This window comes from Tauraco erythrolophus, chromosome 12, assembly GCF_009769465.1.
Source record: "Tauraco erythrolophus isolate bTauEry1 chromosome 12, bTauEry1.pri, whole genome shotgun sequence".
Taxonomy (NCBI): domain Eukaryota; kingdom Metazoa; phylum Chordata; class Aves; order Musophagiformes; family Musophagidae; genus Tauraco; species Tauraco erythrolophus.
The window spans coordinates 14,389,040-14,408,694 of NC_141476.1; the positions used below are offsets into that span (position 1 = coordinate 14,389,040).

The 19,655-nt window shown below is 38.8% G+C and overlaps 1 protein-coding gene across 2 annotated transcripts in view; it reads left to right on the plus strand.

Annotated features, from left to right (window-relative positions):
• ARHGEF3 (Rho guanine nucleotide exchange factor 3) overlaps positions 1-19,655 on the plus strand; it is a 118,576-nt gene that overhangs the window by 88,491 nt on the left and 10,430 nt on the right. The window contains exons 1-2 of one of the 2 annotated variants that reach the window (XM_009981378.2): positions 1,208-1,303; positions 12,785-12,892. In XM_009981378.2, the coding sequence (XP_009979680.2) occupies positions 1,208-1,303; positions 12,785-12,892 (204 nt within the window). Of the gene's footprint in view, positions 1-1,207; positions 1,304-12,784; positions 12,893-19,655 lie in introns of those variants that run through there. The other variant, XM_086618897.1, reaches the window with a different exon arrangement.

Below are 19,655 nucleotides of genomic sequence, written 5' to 3' on the forward strand. Positions count from 1 at the left end.
ATTTGGGATATTGGTGAGTCTAAGTGTCCAAATGAGGACTACATCTGCCAGTTGACTAAGCTTATCCTGAAGAGATCATTATCTGATTAACAGCCTTTAGGAAAATATATGTTTGTAAAGCAACATCCATCATACAATCTGCTTTTAGAAACAGTTAATTCTTTCAGACTCTGTAAAGTTATTCTTGGTCATGCTGCTTCCCTTTGGCTGAAAATATCCTTCCCTCTTCCCCCCATCCAGCTTCCTACTCAGTTTCCTTTTCCTTGTCTCCCATATACTCTTTTTGTCAGATCGATCCCATATTGCAGACAGGGCCCCTAACACTTCCTCTCTCTTTTCAGGAAGTTTTCGCTACCTTTGTCCTAAGGTAGACATCAAACAGAATTTCCCTGCCCGCACAGGCACTGGAATGCCCACTGAGCTATGTTAGGCAAAGGCCTTTTTCACCTTCTCAGCTTGTTCCAATGAGGGGTGCGGGCAGGGGAGCCTTTTGACTAAACAATAGCAACAAAAGTAGAACTTCAACAACAGGAGAAACAAACTTCTGCGTGCCAGACAGGAAGAAAGCAACACTACAGAACACCAACAGAAAGTTACGCGTGGCAGCAGACCAAGATGCAGCGTTCCTTTGCATCGCGCACAGAACGTCGGTGCTGCGGCCGCCCGTCGGACTGCAGTCGGTGTTTGGGACGGGACCGCCGTGCCGTTTGGGACCGCTCTTGGTTGCCGTGAAGCCCTGCACTTGTCAGACGCTTGGCTGCCTGAAGAGCCCACCAGCACTGGAACGGCCGTTACCCCCGGGCAGCAAACAGGAAGGCCGGGTTAATTTTTCCGCGTGTAACGCCCGTTGTCAGCGCGGCGCGCTCAGCCCGCGGCCGCGGGCCCGCCGCAGGGCGCACCCGCCTCCCCTGCGGGCAGCGCCCGGCGCTGCCGCGGGCGGCCCTTTCCGCGGGCGCGGCGGCGCCGCGGCCCCGCCCGGGGCGGGTCTGGCGCAGCGGCGCTGCGGGCGCTCGGTGACGCGCCGCGCCGTGCCGTGCCGTGCCGTGCCGTGCCGTTCCTGCCGCAGTGAGCGCAGGAGCCGGTGCGGAGCCCCAGGCGGGACGGCGGAGCTGCGGAGCGCCGGGAGGGGACGCGCAGCGTTGTCTTCGCGTTTTGTGCTCGGACGGAATCAGCTGTGACCCCCGAAACCGCTCCGCCTGCCGCCACCATGGTGGCCAAGGATTACCCTTTTTATCTTTCCGTCAAGAGGGCAAATTGTGCCTTGGAAGCGCAGACAGTGAGCAGCCCAGCTAAAGAGACGGAGGTACTTCATCTACTGCTGTTACGGTTGCGACTTTATTTTCCTTTATAGCGTGATCTGTATTGCTTTGGGGAAAAGTAATGTGCTTTGAAAATAGGCTTCCATACATAGATCCCTGGTTTGTTTAGGCATCCTTTACTGCCATCTCTAGATGTTGAACTTTTCTTTGGAATAAGGCAAGGAACAAAGAATCTAGATTTTTGCCATCTGTCACTTTAAGGAATTAAAATTGATCTTTTAAGGAGTTAACTGAGAAATACCTGGTTTAGATATGTAGTTTAAAGTAACTTATATGTATTTTATTCCAGGGCTAACTATTGCTTGCAAATTGTTAAGCAGGAACTGGGGGAAATCTGGAAGATGGTGTCTCAAAGTATTATGTCTTCTCCTCATTAGTAATAAACAAAGGAATTCATCCAATAATATAGTTAACTGAAAACTCCATCAGCAGGTTGAGTACTCTGTTTCTTAAAAATCATGAAACACTTTCAAGTGATATTAAAAATCGTATTCATTAACTTAAAATCAGTATATCAATTTGCAAATTTTCATAAATGGTGGAACATTTCAGGAAATGTTCAGGAAAGACTTAAATATTTGATGCTTTAGGTTAATGTTGCTTTGTGTGCTTGTTTGTGAAGAAAAGAGTGACCTTAAGGATTCTGCTTAGCTGTGCTGGGCGAAGGATAAAATTTCTCTCTGGAAGTTTGTATCACTTAAATATATAGCTTCTTCATTAGTCGTGTTTGCTGAGTAACTTGAAGACAACTCAACTCAGTAAATTGGATGTGTTTAAGACGACTACATCAAAGATTAATTACCTCCAGCACTTGAATGACTCTAAAGTAAAAGTAACATAAGCTAAGTGACCCTATTTAATCATGATACTTGACTTAAGAACTAATAAGATGATGCTGCACTCTTGCTTTTCAGTGTACTTTTACATAAAGGGATTTAATTGCAGTTAGCGAATGTGGAATTTTTTCAGCTGTGTGTTCTTGAAACGTAACACCCTCCGTGAGCGTGTGTGTGTATACATCTATGTAAAACACAAGTTGCTAAAAAACAAAGGGTTGTCTTAAGGGTACTCATTTTACTAACTATAATTTTAAAGAAATATGTTTTTAGCTTTTACTGCATGAATGATTTTTTTTGTGAATGAGTAGAATTGTCAAATCTGCAAGTGTTGGGAAGGACAGCTTAATTATAGTCAAATTTCAAAGAAAAAGTCCCAATGAAAGTTTAGAGCATGAGGAAATATCTAATAACAGATGTGATCAATCTAAATTACAATGTGCAAACAGTTGTTTTGGATTTGTAGTTTATGTTTTATATGAATAAGAAAATACACCCTATGATTTCAAGCTGATTTCTGAGATTATGATGGACTTGCAGCATTCTGAAAAATAAACTTTTAAACATTGTCCTGTTTGTCTTAGGAGGGTATGAAAACACCACCTGCCACTCCAAAAAATTTAGTTAAGGAAACAGAAATCAGAACTACTTTTTGGGAAAGATGTTGTAAGGGTAGATGGAAGCAGCCTGTGTCTTTAAAGTCTGTCAATAGGGGAGGGGGAAAAAAATCTACGTTTCTTCTCAAACTCTAATGTTAAGCTGTTCTTCCACCCTTCAGTATTTATCAGTCTAAATAAAGCTATTGGGCGCCTTCTACCACAATTTTGTGTTACTACACCAGAATGCTTTGCTTGCCGTGTGGAGGTTAGGAATTTCTGGCTTTGAAAACCTGAGTTTCATTTTAATACTTAACACGTGAAGTTAGTTGATTTATTTAATAACGTAATTTGTGCATAAACGTTGGTATGTGTGGAATAGAACAGATTTTCTGCTATATGGATGTTGTGTTTTGATTTTAAATCAGAATTAGAAAACAATAATCTTGTAGTGTTTGTTTTGAATAAATACAAAATACAGCCTAGAAGATCAAGTGCAATAGTACTTACATGGGATGAAATTCACCAGAAATCTTGAGCATGTACTGTACTGTTGAAATTTTCCCAAATTTCCAGATAGAAGTCTCTGAGTAAAAAGCTGAAGCTTACATTCAGGTGGTGGATTAGTTCTTCCTTATTCTTGGGCTTTACTTGGAGCCAGCAGAGCAGCTATGGAAAACTAGGGATGTTTTTGAGGAACAAGTCAGTGACAAAAAAGAGAACAGGTTTTCTACTCTACAGTTCTTTCTTTAAGCCGCACCAGTTTCCTTGGCATAAAGTCCATAGAGGTAGCACAGTCACAAAACAGTTACAAATAAAATATCCAAAATATATGTGAACAGTAGAAATCCGGATTCTGAGAAAAGGCTAGTGTATCTCTAGTCGAAGCACAATTATCGTACATCTTTCTAAATGCAGTTTAAGGGCAACAAAACACCACAAAGCCTGCGGGATGAATTAATATAGGAAGTACTATAAGGCCTTTACATACATTGTTGTATATGCCACGGAAAATACTGTAGTAGAATTCTAGGTGTAAACGGTACGGAGCTGTTGGGCTCTTTCCAGCTTTTTTATAATACAGAAATAGAGACAGTTAGAAAAACATGAAATTTACTTGCTTTAAGATATAAAAAGCATCAGATTTCCCAATGATATATACCATTTTCTGTGTTTCTCTCATTAAAGCAACTCCGTTATCACCTGCTCTAAAGGAAACAAAGTGAAACACAGCTCGTGAATGGGCAGCAGTAAGAAAGAGCTTGCACAATCACAGATTGGGGTTGAAAGGTCTGAGCGTGAAGTCATGGGAAGGAAGATTTGAGTTCCTCAGAGTAAGGATGTTCTGTTCTGCTGTAGAGGATCTAATACAGTGCCTGGGTTTAGACTGTAAAAACTACAATGATGGCACAGAATTCCTTTGTGTCTCTGGTATGTTGTATGCCTGCTTACATCTCTTACACTGCACAAATCTTAGACATAGGAATCAGGGCTGTTTGCTATCTGTCTTCTGTTGTCTACTGATATCCTCACTGTTTTGAGGTGCAGGAGGTGTAGGCTGCCTCGTGCTCAGGACCGTGTTTAATTTGGTGTGGGGAGTGCAGGAAAACTATAACCTGAAGGGTAACCCACAGGCCCCGGGCCATGGCACATCATTAACATGAGAACCAGGCATGGAGCCAGAGGGAGAGGGGCCAAAGATTGAGATAAACTGCAAGTCATGAATTTTCTTTGATCTTCATAACTGTATGTATTTCATTTTTAATGAAATATTAGCAAGCTGCAGTTTTGATATATTTCAGGTAAGTTCATGTGCAGTGTAACTGCAGTGAGCTAAACGTGGAAACATGTCAAACTGCCACACTTGGAGTTGCTGATCTGTTCTGCGTAACAGTGATTTGAAACAAACAGCTTGCCCTTATTTTTCCATTCAGTAACTTGCTGTATGATGTCTGCTTGTTAATCAGCGGTCCAGCTTCATAGTTTGTTCCAGAATGGAAAAAGTCTTTCTTAGGTACTCTACAAGCAGCTTCTAATGAGAGGAAATGCAGAATTTAATCAACTCTACATTAGTTGTCTGGGTTTTCCAGAGTTTCTGTTACTTGTGTTAATTCACCCCAGTGCGAGGCTTTTCTGTTAATTGGTCTTCATTTCCTAACTGCTGGTAGACGTACTGATATCTGGATATTGCGGACGAAGGATCAGTCAAGATAGGCGGGTGCAACTTGTCCTTACGCCACTGACACTTCAGTGGTTCTGTCTTGCATATGGCAAATGAAATCTGAGGCCTTAAGAGTGGTGACTGCCGAGGGCAGCCTGTTTGGAGCAAGGAGCTGATCTTTGATGAACACGTGATGCGATAGTGTGTTGCAACCTTCAGTTGATTTTCTTTGACTGTAAGTACTTCACTGCTTCTCTATATGGCTTTTCATTGTACCCTGACTATCATTTCAGGTCGTCTTCTTTATAGCAGTGTCATTAAAACAAAATAGGTTTGGATTTTGCTTTATTTGCTTGCTCATTTTGTGGAGGCTGGCAGAGGAGGAACAGCAAACCTCCTCCTGCTCCCATCAGAGAATGCAGGTGGTGGGTGGAAACTTCTGGATTTGAAAGGAATGTTATATCACTGATAAAATTTATTGACTGATTGAGTTGCTTTTATGTATCAATTTTCTTAAATTGCTTAATAAATTCTTTTTGCAGTGCTGGCGGTCTTACTAGTGGGATGCCTCTCCCAGGTTTTAAGATGGATTTGTGTGGATGATTACAGTTACTTTTGTGCAACATTGGACTATACCTAGAACTGCTTTAGAGTCACCTTCTTTGTTTTTCTGGACCATCAGTCTCAGCTCTAGAAGAGTGAGTGTTCTAGATTTTCCCAATCAGAATATTTCTAAGATACTATGAAACAAAGGCAACTTCTCTGCTGTTTCAGGTATTAAAAAAAAAAAAAAAAGTCTTTATTTGCACCAGTAACAATTGAGAATGTTGTTCTAGCTTTAGATTTGCTTCTCTCTGAAGATGCAAAAAGCCTTAGATGCCTGGCTTAATTTATTTTTAGTTTAAGTGTTTGCTGTATTAAGAGACTCTATTGTAACATAGGTTGTTTTTTCTATTTTAACCTTTTTTTGTTTGTTTGTTTTTTTAATCCTGTTGAAGGTTAAATACTGATAACATCCTGTGGAACAGAGCTTGAATGTGGTTTTTTTTTATTAAACTCTTAAGTTTTGGGGGCGTTTGTTAGAACTGTTTAATCTTAGGCCAATTTAACTAGTAGCAGACTAATAAAAATAATAATGTTGGGCTTCCTGCCATGGCAAATGTTGACTTACCCTTATAAAGTTGACTAAAAACTAATAACCTTTTAAGTATAGGAGTATGGAAATTTAGCCAGTTACATGAAGTCTGAAACAGAGTGGTCCTGTTTTAGTTTGCTGGCACTGCTTGTGAATTATGTTTGAAACAAAGGTTACTGTACTGTTTCAATTTATAGTGTCCTTCATTTATTACACTGTTAACTCTTTTGAGACTAATTTAAGTTAAAACATTTGGCACTAATGAATGCTCCCATTGCACAGAATGAATGCTTTCGATATCTGTTTCTCTTGGTTCACGAGTAGAAAGTATATCAAAAGGGGAAAAAAAAAACCCAGCATATTTTTTATAAAATGTCAAAAAAGTTAGCAACCTCAAATCCAGAATTACTGTAGTAAATAATTATCTCAGAACATGCTGGACTCCAGTAAGTTAGGATGTTTTTAACAAGCATTGCCAATTTCAGCAGTTTTGTATGTGGACTGAGAGAAGGTTAGTTTGCTTTTGAAGATAAACTGGGTAAATTCTAATATCTAAAATGCTAATTTCCTGTACCAGTTTTCATATAGCGCTCATTTTCTGGACTGCCTTAAAAATGTCTGTAAGCTCCTTTTGTTAAGTTTGTTTTTAAATGCAATAAGAAAAATCAACACAATGTGGTCACAGTAGTGCTGCACGTGGGCTGAAGTCACAAGTGTAATGACCCCTCAGGGAAATATTTTCCCCTGTTTGTCAAATTCAGCACCAGTTCTCCGACATGGAGACTGTTGTTGAAGTTGCTGATAAGAGATGGGAGAGTCAGGTGGAAAAACAATCATAGCAGCAGTGAACATACATTTGCTTTTACTGTTCATTGGGAGGGAATCGGTGGCTAAGCTGGTCAGAAGCATAGAGTGAAAGAATTTTGAAGTGCTGAAGCAGATGAAGACAATTATTGGCACCTAGACTGCTACTGTGTGCTCTTCAGTATGTGTTATAAAGGTCATTGGTTTGCTTTTCTATGGACACTAGAAAGGGAACCTTCCTTCTGTTAGAAAATTAACACCAGTCTTTTGCTAGGGTAATTTATCCATCAAAGTGTGATAATTAAGCTGTGGGTGGCCTCGTTGAATGACAATGTATAGAAAACTGATCAATATCATTAAATGCATTTAAGTCTCTCTAACACTCTGCTTTGAACTTTGGAAAAACTCCTTTCTTTACTACATATACTAGTAAAAGAGTTGTTTGATTTTGTGTATGAAGAGCATGAGAAGTGTTAGCTTCTATGCTTAAATAGCTTCCTGAAGCTTTACGTAACTTTGTAGTGTGTTATTGGATACAATATAACCAATTATTAGGTGCTGGTTTCACTAATGAAGAAATAAAAATAACATCAACTTAGTTATCAGTACGTTGCAGCTAATGTAAGTGCCTAATTCTTTCAAGGATCTTCTGCTTTAACATGCTGCTGTGGCTGTTGAATAAGCATTGAACAGGAGCTTGCCCCAGGAGCGAGTGCTGGGTGCTGAGATTCAGGCTTTTAAATGATAATCCATGTGTATTAGAGCCAAAAAATGATGATACCAAAGTTATCTTTTTGCCAAGGTGGTGTCTTTTTGAAATGACCATATCACAGTTTTAAAAAGCGACACCTCATTCAGTTACACAAGGCAAAAAGACTTAAATTTTACTGAAGAGGGAGTTGGCAGAAGTTACTCGGAAGAGTATGGCTTCCTCCTAGCACTATGGCTGAAGCTCTTTGCTGTACGCATTTCTCAGCTGTCCAACAGCAGAAGACACAATTTTTTGAGAGTTACACTTCAAAAGCTAGAGCTTTCCTTTCTTACTCAGCAGTCTATACCATTGAGATACAATTTAATAAGTAGAAGATACTGGAAATAAAATTGTACATATGAGGATGTACAGAATAAATTATAATAAAGAAGCAATCTAAAGCACTGTGTCCTTCATGCCAAATTAGAAGAATGGTGAGGCACAGCGTCTTTGGAACTTTTTATCTGATATTTTCCTGTCTTAAATTGGTGATAATCAATGATTATACCATTGTGATTACTCTCGTCTTTCTTCCCATGAATTCCCCAGGAAAGTATATGATAAAAAAATACTCTCTCAGAAGGACAGAGTAGTTGTTTGAAACGTCCACTGTCTGGTTTGCAGAACCATCCAGATTTTAGACATGGATTTGCTTTTTTTGTCAGTTTGTTCACAGTTTCAATAATTCTTTTTGAGGCTGCATATGTATGTGGTATCTCCAGCTTTAATTTTTTGCTCTCTGAATTCGAATGTTACCGAAGTCATCCTGAGTTCAAACATACAGCTCCCTCTAAAAGCCATCTGCTCTTTGTTCTAGCCTAGTCAGGTATTAATTTGACTTCACTTGACTGTTCAGCCTTTGAAGTTCCTGCACTCATGTTTCCCTCAGCTTTATTTAGCCTTATATCAGATTTAAAGCCCTGTCAGATTAACATTACTTCTTCACATATACAAGCTCCACATTTTGGAAGCTCTGCCAAACCGTTCTCTGGATCTTTTGTTTTCTAACTTACTTCCCGTATTGTGTTGCCAAGGCTTCGTGACTCTGAAAATGCAGTCTAACATTTAGTAATTTCAGAACTCTGAAATTATTTTGATACCAATAATAACTTTAAAAGGTCAGGCAAAACATTGTAAATCCTGAATTTCTTGTGTTGTAACTTGGCCCAGTTCCCACTCTGAACAGGTGATGGTTGTTGCAAGTGGATCCAGCCATGAAATCCCACCTCACATTCCTAACTGCTTCTAAGTTCCCTGAATAGGGAGAGGAAGCAGAAGAGAAGAAGTGATGACTTTGGGTAGCTCGGAGTCTTCTGAGCACACTCAGAGGTAAGACCTGGAATCTGATGTTCGTTCTACCTGGACAATATGTCCTTATGGAGCCTCTTCATGCTGGATAGACACTGGAGTTGCACAGTTCTGCGTTCCTATTTGCTTACATTCATACCCCAAAAGATTTTATGATTGTAGGACTTCGGGTTAACTGGAAAATCTGTGATTTTTCAGAAACCAATTAGTAAAATAATGAACACGTGCACTAGGAATTCCTAACCGCAAGCAGTTTATTCTTAAAAAAAAAATAAAATAGAAGAGGCTTGGGAAGCAGCATCTGGAGTGCAGCTCTCTGATCTTATTGGACTAATGTGCAAGTGCAGATTCTGGTCACTCTCTCTGGGTAAAGCAGAACAGCTCACACACTCTCCTCTTTGCATTTGATCTGTTGGCTGTGAAGAACAGAGCCTTTGGCAAGAAGAATCACCATCTGTTCAAAACTTAATTTTTTATGCACTTGACTGTGGAATTTTACCCTGTCCAGATCATTGGCCTCAATAGTTTGTTCAGCTTCTCGGTGGTGCTGGTTTGGAAAGGCAACCCAGCTTGGGAATGAGGGTACTGATGAAAGGGGATGTAGAGGCAGAATGGATGTAGACTGTGCAAGAGAAATCCTGTGATCGACTGTGGAACTGTTTTGGTATTACTGTCTTACCGTTTCAGAATGGCTCTGGTAGTGCTGTGTTTTCACTGCAGTCACAGCCTTACCTGCACAAACTTGGTTATGCCGAAGTGGAGGGGGTGACTCGGTGCTGATTGCTCTTGTTGTTAGACGAGGGAGATGATACCTGGAACACTAAGGTTTGATGAGTTTTCACTTCAGCTGGCTACCTTAACCTAACAGGCTGTTTCTGATGCGGAGCGAAAATCACATTAGAAGTATTTGGAAAGCTTTCACCATAATTAAGAACTTATAATTAACAAGATTTACTTTCAGCCCTCATTGATAAAGGTGTAAAGACTTAGACATCTGAAATTATTGATTCATTTTCTTAAGTATCCTGTAATAATGCTCATCTCTTTTAATAAGCTCAAATTCCCAATTTGAACTACATATTTTAGCTGTTTTGAATTCTGATCAGCTTTTTCGGTGTGAGATCATAGTAGGATATCCTACATGAGGAAGACAAAATGGGACGTTGGGGCAGGAGGAGCAGGACCTCTGCAGGCACACACCTTCACGACCCATTAGCTAACTTCCCTTTGACTGCTGGGAGAAGTGCTGACCTCTGGTGGCCTACAACAAGAAGCTCTGGAAGAACTTAATGGGATGGTGGAACTCTGCTGTGTTGTCCCTGGAACTGTAGGCATCCTTGGCTGGGAGACAACGCAGGTTTCGCGAGCCTTTGGGCTGTCTGACATGAAGAAGGGAAAATCATACTTTTTTCTCACTTCCTCTCGCTCTCCAAGAGAAAGGAGGTGATTTCCAGCCTTTTTACTCAGGCTGATTTTCTCCAAAGTTATTTGATGCTGTGCGTCAATTTTCACAGCTGCCTGAGGTTTATGTGCCCCACAGGGCCGAGCAAATTAGGTCTGAGTGCTTAGCCTGCAGGCTTTGAGTAGTGATTAATAAACTTCAGCTGCAGTAACACACCGTGTTTGGAAGCATTCAACTAAAGACAGACTGACTTGCTGTTCCTTACTTAGTGTTATACGCTACTCAGGAAGTTTCATTCAAGTTTTTTGCAACGTATTAGAGTGAAATGCTGTGGAGATGCACTGACATACAGTTACTTGTGTTGTGATTTCATTTGCTGTCGGTAGACTCCTCAGAAAATTATCCAAGGGCTTCTGGACTTAGTTTTGTTGTAAGTTAAGACTAAAAGCCTGTGCTAAATTGTGAATAGATCACAGTGTGTGTGGAAAAGGTCTGTAAGACTATGAGGGGCATTTAACTTTCAGGCAAGATGTGGCTGTGATGTTGTATGGATCAAATTTGTGCTTTTTTGCATAAGTGTTGTCTTTTGACCAAAGAACATATACATTGCAGCAAAGCTGTAAGATAATAGAAAGGAGCAGTAAAGAAGGAGAAATCTTTTCTCTTAATTCTAATCCCCCTCTCCCTGTCTTCTGGAAAGTCTGTGCAGTCTTAATTTCCAGATTTTGCTTTCAGGGTGTGATATTGATGCCTAAGCAGTCTTTGCTGCTAAGGTAGAGCCGCTCGCAAAAAGCTGTGCTGCTGCCACAGTGCTGCCCGGCTCTGGCTGGGACTTCGTGCCCTTTCCCTGCAGTGCAGCACCATTCATAACAAGCACGCTCTGCCATGGGGTGTTATTTGTGCACCAGGACTGGCGTTCTGAATAATCATAAAAAAGAAACAGCTGGTAGCTGAGCCACCAGTTAGAGAAGAATTTACAGTGGAATCTCACAGATTTTTCTTATTTTTGTGGGGGAGGGGGTGGGGATGGTGCTGTAGATAAGTATGCTGGTGGTGCTGCAATGACGTAAAAAGAACACTTCGCAAACCTGTGTCAAAGACATGGTTGCTGAAAAGGAAGGAATAGGAATAGCAGTGCAACGGTGAAGATAAGGATGTAACGATGTAGGCTGCTAAAATTCTTTCATGCCAGGTTTCATGTGAGATGGAATACATCATTGTTGCTAGAGGGTTAAACACTTTGTCCCTCATCTCAGCTGGCATTTATGGGTTTCCAGGTCTGCCTGCTGAGAAGTTAATTAAATATGTAGCTACTTCTCACCTTTCTTCTGTTGCTGTACTAATGGAAGGGAATTTTTCTTGCCAGTAATACAGATGATGGTCATCGCTGCTGAAATTCATTATTTTTGTTATCAGGAAGGATGACAAATCTACATTATTTCCAGAAGGGTTTGGATTTCTGAACAAAAGGATAATAAGCATGCTTTGTTTTATTAAAGCTGTGTCTAGGAAATTGAGGCATAGCAAGTCTACACGAACTTTATAAGCATGGCTGAAGAGCAAGATGAACTGCTTTAGGATGTCCTTGAAATATGATGTTGGATGGGTTTTTTAACTTCACTTGGAAGGTTTGGCTCTTTTTTCTGTCAAAAGTTGCCTTTTGCATGTGCTGTTCAAGATCCATTAAATGTCAGATGGAGGTTAGGAAGCCAAGGGTAACTGTTCTATTTTTATGTATTTATAATCACTTTTTTCTTGTGTTATGATTTCCATTAACTTTTTTTATATTACTATAAGTGTTGTTAAAAGTATATATGAAAAGAAAAGCATTTAATTGAATGTTTTATGGTAGATTTTTTTAACGTTCTTTTCTATTTTATGCAAAATTTAAACATAGGTAAACATGTTATTTATGCGTTTGCCTATATATATCGGTATTTCCATAGGAACATGCACCCAAAGGACAGCTACAGTTAGAGATTTCTGTCTAAATTATATTTTCTGGAATAAAATCCATTTAAGTGAGTAGTCACATGCTGACAGTGCCAGAGGCAAAGAAACAAACTGAATTGTTTTTATATGAAATGATTAATTTCAGTTGTAAGATTATCGTCATTTGCATTAGCTGCAGAACAATGCTGAAAATTTCTCTTTTAAGAATGACTTAATATAGTAAAATGATTTTGTTGTTCTTTACCTTTTTCCCTTCCCCTTCTCCCAGCCATGCCAACTTCTCCATGGTTACATTTTTCAGCTGTTTCCAGGAGCTGTATGTACCCGCCAAGAATAATCTGTCATTGTCAGCGTTTAAAACTGCTATCATTTATTTACAACACTAATTATATATCGGGTTTACAAACTTAGGTTTTACAAATGCTTTCTTAGGAAAATCAGCAAAACTGGTAGCAATTCCTGAGTATCTCACGCTCCCCCCATCTTTTCTCCTTTCCCTCGCTCTCTCCCCTGCTCCAGGAGCCCAGCACCAAACGGGTCAAGCCGCTTTCCAGAGTCACATCCCTGGCGAGTCTCCTTCCTCCGGTCCGGGCCACTCCGCTGAAGCGGTTCAGCCAGACGCTTCAGGTAATGACAGTAATGCATTGCTGCCTTCAGCTGCAGCGCTGGAAGGGAATGCATACATATTCACGTTCCTTCTGGGATTAGCTGGGAATGGGAACCGCGCATATGCGCGCACACACACCTTTGTAAGGTGCCAAACAGGTTTAGGCAATTTACAGCTACAGAGTCACTCAACTTAAAAACTCAGAACTCTTACATCAAAAAAACACTTCTCTGTCCAGATAATTGATGGTTTTTAATTACCAGTAAGAACACTATTGCACCTGTAGCATATAAAAGTTTAAGGAATAAATTTAAGTAATAAAAGATTACGATGGCTTTTTAAATGTGATGAGCAGCATTTTCCATGACAGTTTCTATTAATTTTGGTTGGTTTCTTTGACAATGTTATTTTTGGTATAGTTAATCATGTAGGACTGCTCAGTTTCCTTCTGTGTGGTGAACTTTGACCTTGCCTAAACAAAAGAGTTAGTGAACAATTGGAAAAAAGTAATTTTTCTGAAGCTGCTGATGAAAAATAATAAAGGGCAAACAAATTTTACATGCAGTTTAGAAATTAAATAACTTTATAGTTGGATTATTTATATTATAGATTGGATGCATAATATTTAGCATACTTAGAGACTAATGGAACTTTAATTTGTAAAATATTTGTGCCTTCAGACCTAGAAACTGCAAAACCTCTGAGTGCTCAACTCCTAATGGTTATCATGAGTGGCAAGCAGCTGGGAGCTGTAATACTGCTGGAGGTCTGTTCTGAAAGCCAGACTGTTTCCTCCTTAAAATGGTTTATGCAAGAAGGCATGTATAAGATCTAAAGAAAATTTTTTAACAAGGCTAATTTATTTGTTGAGAGGAAATAAAATACTTTGAATAGATTAAAAATGTGACTTAATCAAAATTAGCTTAATTGGAGCACTGCTGAAGTTGCCTGCTCATCTCATGTAGGAAAGAAAGAAAACCTTAGGGCTAGGAGTCTTAGGACAAATAAATAAAAAGTCATGGGAAAGAACTCTATTTTTCTGTAGTGGTAGTTAGCTAGAAAACAGGTATTACAGGGTTTCTTTAACACTGGTTTTCCTGTGTTCTGTTGCTGCGATTTTGAAAGTGCAGATGTCTGCATACAAAAGCTGCCTGCGTGGGATGGAGGAAAGGCAAAAGGCTGAACCTCACCTCAGTCTGGGTTTCATCCAGAAGGTGTATTGTAGCGTGACTACAGCAGAGATGCCTGTGTTCCCTGGGGCGTATAAATCTCCTCCATAGTCTGCCTCCAGGAAAAAATTGGCCTGACTCTGAAAGGACTACATTAGTTCCAGTTGTGAGGGGTGTAGAAAGTGAATTAATTTTTGGCTAAACTGCTTCTGAGCATGGCACTTCCCTTTTCGCAGCCTCAGACAGCTGTTGTCCTCGTTGAAGTACCTGTGCTGTCGTTCTGTAGGGCATGCCTTTGAGACTGGGCTGCCCAGTACAGTATCGTATTTAATAAAGTTTGGTTTAGACTATCCAAAACAAACTACCCTTTCATGCGTGTAGTAGCAGCTTCCCAAGAGAAGAGCTACATAAACGTGTTTCAGGGCAAATTTTGACAAAAATAGGAGAGACAACAGTGGCTTTATTGCAAGTTCTACTGTTGCAAGCATTTCTGTCTTGCTCTGTTCATCCTGATTCTGACAATCTATTTTAATTAACTGTCTGCTTCTAAGCAGATTAAACAGTGATGATATTCATACCATCTCCTCTAAGTAACTAAGTGCTTGAAGGAGCTGCAATGAGAAATCAACCTGTCCATTCTCCAAATCCTAGGTTTGAATCCATTTCCAAGTGGTGAATGCTGGTGCTGTCTCCCAAAACTGCCTTCATGGCTGGCTGTAAATTGACTTCTTAGCTATTTTGTCAGCAGCAATAGAACAGGGAAAAAAGAGACTGACCTTGTGCTCAGGTGGCTCATTTGGAATTACTTAGAAACATTCTGGGGAGCATGTATAGCTTTTTTACTTTGTTATGTATTGACATAGCTGTCACTGTGCCTTGTGGAACAGTATAGAGCAGGATTTTTTTTTCATGGTGTAAAAAGAAAAAAGTGTTGATTTTTCTTACTGGATGAACTTTTATGTATCTTTATTAAGTTATTTCAGTCAAGACCCATGTTTCTTCTTGCATTGCTGCTAGATGTTCTGTAACTGTAAAATGAAGAAAACTACTATCACGACCACAACATCCAAAACAAACAACTTCTTTCCTTGGAAGAAAACAAAACAAAACCAACAGAACATCCATCCAAAACCATGACTCCAACAGCATTAATAAAAGGAATTAGAAATTCCTGAGTTTACTTTATGGCATTTCAAACAAACCTTCTTATATATTCTTTCTGAATGGAAGATACATGTAAGAGGGGGAAAAAAAAAGTTAATTGTGCATCATTTTCCTTACCTCTATACATGTAAGTTCCACTCTATATTAATAGACTTTCTGCATGCAGATTGGAAAGAAACATCTCTGTGTCTGAAATCTGTGTAGCGTCTTTTAAAATACGTTCTTAGCAACTTTTCGTGGTTTTGCATATTATATTGATAATAGAGGTATTTGATTTATTTGTCTTCTTTTTTTTTTTTTTAATTTTACATATTATAGTCAATACTTTTCCACAAGGAGTAAACAAAACACATAAAGTCTTTCCAGCTTACTTTCTGGGGTTTTTTTTGGCTATTTGTAGTCACGCTGTTTCTGTCACATAGAGTGCTGTAGTCTGACTATGCTGTTAGCTTCATCTCTGACAGAGTCTGTCTGTGTATCTGCAGGATACCAAATGCAAAGCAGGTATTCTTGGAATATTCTATTCTTTATCCACCTGGAAAACCACTTTATTTCATAACTGTATTTTCAGTCTCCATCAAGCTAGACTAATGATTGATGATCTCTTGTTTCTGCTTGGTCTTACTCACAGCTGTGCTGTTTGGCTTAAAAGCTGAAAATAGGATCAGAAAAAGAACTTCAGCTGATGCTGAAGAGAGAAATTAAAGTCTGGTTAGCTTCCTCCGCAACTTCAGTTTTCATCAGTGTGTCTTGAATTTAAGTAGGGAGTCCAAATTATTTTTCATTTATCTTAAGACACGGGAAATTTCTAAAAATCCTTAAGAAAACTCTCTTTAACATAGGTTCTGAATGCTAGGACTTTGATTTGTAGTGCCCTATTCCCAGTACATGAAGCTGTTTGCTTTACTGCAGCTGAAATTAAGGTTTGTTAATTGCACGAATTAACATCAGTAACACATGGACCCTTCATATTAACAGTCCTGTAGCAGCCAGTGAAAGCTCTTGCAGTCAGATAAATACAGTAAACAAAATCAGAGTTGTGCCTGGATTCTTCCCCAGCTCCTTCAGTTTTTAGAATTATATGGGAATTCTAATAATCCCAGATGGGCATAATTTTTAACCAGTGTGCTGGACATGTTTTTTTAAGGAAGCCAGAAACTAGGAAAATATTTTTAAAAGACTGGAGATGTAGAAATGCTGTTTTGACATTCCTGTAATTCTTTCATGAGATTCTATCACATGTCTTCTGTATGTTTTTTTTCCTCTATGGCAAGTACCAACCAAAGATACCATCAGAGTACCTTTAAACTTGTTTTTCAAAATTTCTGGTAGAACTTCAGTTTAGGGCTCTATTCTGCTAAACTGAAATGGATCTGTCTAGTTGCAAAAAAAAAAAAAGAAAAAAAAGCATAAAAATAGTAGAACTGAGATGGTTAAACTGACATTGTACATTTATCTATGTACAAACTATGAGAGAATTTTACTGAAATAATTTATTGTTTATTTGGAGATTTCTTTAATTAGGCTTGTGTATGAGATTTACATCTCACTTCTATTCTTGTCCATTACAGCATTGACGATTCAGATATGCTTGTCTCTCAAGTGATAAAAGAATTTTAGCATTAAACAGTATTTCCCTGGTGGTGTGTTAGTTTGTCTCTTCATAGCTTTACAAACGAAAGTCTGCAGCGTGTTTGCAAAGGAGAAGATAAGATATTAAAATAGGCTTGGATTCCCCACTGAAGTATGTGATTCCCGGCCTAACTAGATTTCAGTGTACCAGGAAGAGTCAGTCACTGGTTTTGCCTTTGCCGCATTAGTGTGTAAAAGAAGGACACATGCCAGGCAAAGGAGCCACTTGCGCTTGAAGTGAAATTTGTCCTCACTGTTAAGTAATCCCTCAAAACATTTCTTTCCCTTTCCACTAATAAAAACCCTTAATCCAATGTTTCTTATTAATATTAAGCAAGGGACGCTTTGCATGGTTAATGAAAAGGCTGATGTATGAGAGAAATCAGTCAAGTAGATACTTACTGTGACCAGGTGGCAAAGATGCTAAGCAAGCAAGCAGGATTTGGGGGAGTTTGGTTTCCTTTTGAGTCCCTTAGCCTTTTTGTGCCCCTTCTGCTCGACGCAGGACAGTCTAGAGCTGTAGAGGATAGTATCAAGCATTCTCATGCAGCATAAACATGACTGTCAGAGGATGTGGAAGCTTGCTTTTCTCAAAACACTGTTTGCTGTTACAGGTGCATGCTATTTTATAACATGATATATGACTTCTTGTTAAAAGGTTTCAAGATCAAGGCATTTACTTCAAAAATCAATCTGTCTGATGCTGTTCATTGTAAGCACTTTCTTCATTCAACATAAAACATTGCTTTAAGAAAACACCACCACATACAAAGGAGCTATATACTGGGGGATGCATATGGGAGTGTATGGAAAGGGGCATTCCACCTTGAGTCAGGGAGTGACAACTGTTCTGCTTGGCTGCGTTCTCATGGTGATTTGTGAATGCAACACACCTGCCTCTTTCCATTTGCATGTGAAAATAACGAGTTCCATGATTCGTCTTTATAGCAACTGTAAATTAAGCATGTAATTTCATGTGTGTTTCTTTATCTTCTTAACTCTTGAAGGAAGACTAGCACCTGACTTGCAAAGTCTTGGAAGGTTGGTATATGTATATATGTGTGTTTATTTTTAGAGGTTTTGTCAATTCCAAATAGGGCTCAAAATGGCTTCTGTTAAAAGGCACAGTTTTTATTTACATAATGTGTCTTCTGATATTTTAAAAACATATTGTATTTATAGGCACTGTTTACATTTCATGGGCTCTTATCTTCAGAGGAGAATTTCAAATATTGCACTTTGTATATGCTGCTTTCAATCTGGAAATGAAGAGAATTTATTTTGTTTTAAATATTCTTACCCAAGGCAATTGAAAGACAATTGTGTTATGTAAGGCAGGTTTTAAATAACAACAAAAATGTAGAGTATTTCAACAATGTGAAATACTTAAGGTGTTTCGGAAGTAGGACCTCAAAAAGAAACCTCCAATTTTAAGGAAGCAAGAAAGGAATCTTTTAAAAATAGGACAGTGAGAGCATAAAGCATCCATCTGTAGCCTGAACTCATTTCTAAGAGTATACAGGCAAATAGAACCCTCAAGTCTCACTTAAAATTGGACTTGTTTTTATTGGAGTTTAAGACCAGACCACATAATAGATGCAGAGAGGCTGGTACACATCATCAGAGATTAGAGGCTGAACAAAGAGTCTACAATAGTAGAACACAATACTGGTATTCTGCAATTTGCTATCTGCTGGTACTGATTGTTTAACACGTTTCTTCTAATGCTAAGAGATAAGCAGGAGCAAGCGGTGTGAAAAGAATCTGACTTGTTGCTTGTCATAAACATTAAAGTCTGAATATTGATATACCTTTTCCTTAAAAATAATGTGATTGCTCTTCTATTTTCAGTCAGATACCCATTTCACACCTTTCTATGTGAATTAGTTTCTTAATCTCATTATACATCTGAAGAGGCAGGACATTACCAGTTGAAAAGGTTTCTCCATGTGTCTAAGCCATTTTGGTTAGAGCATTATAGCACTAATTTATATAATCCTGCTTATGGACGTATCTGGAATGGCTATACCAATCAAATCTATGATTCTGACAGCGTACATTAAAAAATAGTATTACCATCAGGTAGCAAGACACTTATTAAGGTAAGAGGAAAGGTTTTGAAGAGCGGTCTAACTTTATGAACCCTTGTTCTGCCCAATTGAGAAAACATTTTTTTCTTAAACCATTAATGTGTTTGATGTAATGCACATTTTCATCTGATATCCTCGAGGTAAGACTATTGTTTCTCAGTACAGACATCTTTGAACAATCCCACCCCTCAAAAATAAACAAAATCCAACAATTCTGTTGACTTTTGGGTGATACACAAAATGAGTTTATCAACCAGATTTTGCTGTCCTAGCTTTCCAGAGTCTCTGTGTAACAATTGAATATTTCTTCCAAAATGAACCAAAAAATGTATTCATACTAGTTTTGTCTCTATAATTTGCATTAATTCTAAAATTTTAATTATTGGACATCTAATGAGGCAGATGTGTGTAATACATGAATAATTCCTGTCTTTTTACTGAATTGAAACTTTATTTGATCAGTTATGTTTATGTGTCGTACCATTCTGCCATTATCCCTATAGTTCATTCTTGTTGCATGGTATATGAATGCGTTGTGTCCTTTTAAATATGTTGAGAACAGGACATGGACATAGTTCACTGCAGGAATGGAAGTACTGGCAATCCATAAAGATGTATTAAAATAATTTCTCTTACATTCCTAGTACTAAACATTGCTATTAAGTCACAGTAAAAACTAATTAGATAACTTTTGTTTGTTGTACTGAGCTATGTATATCAATTCCTTA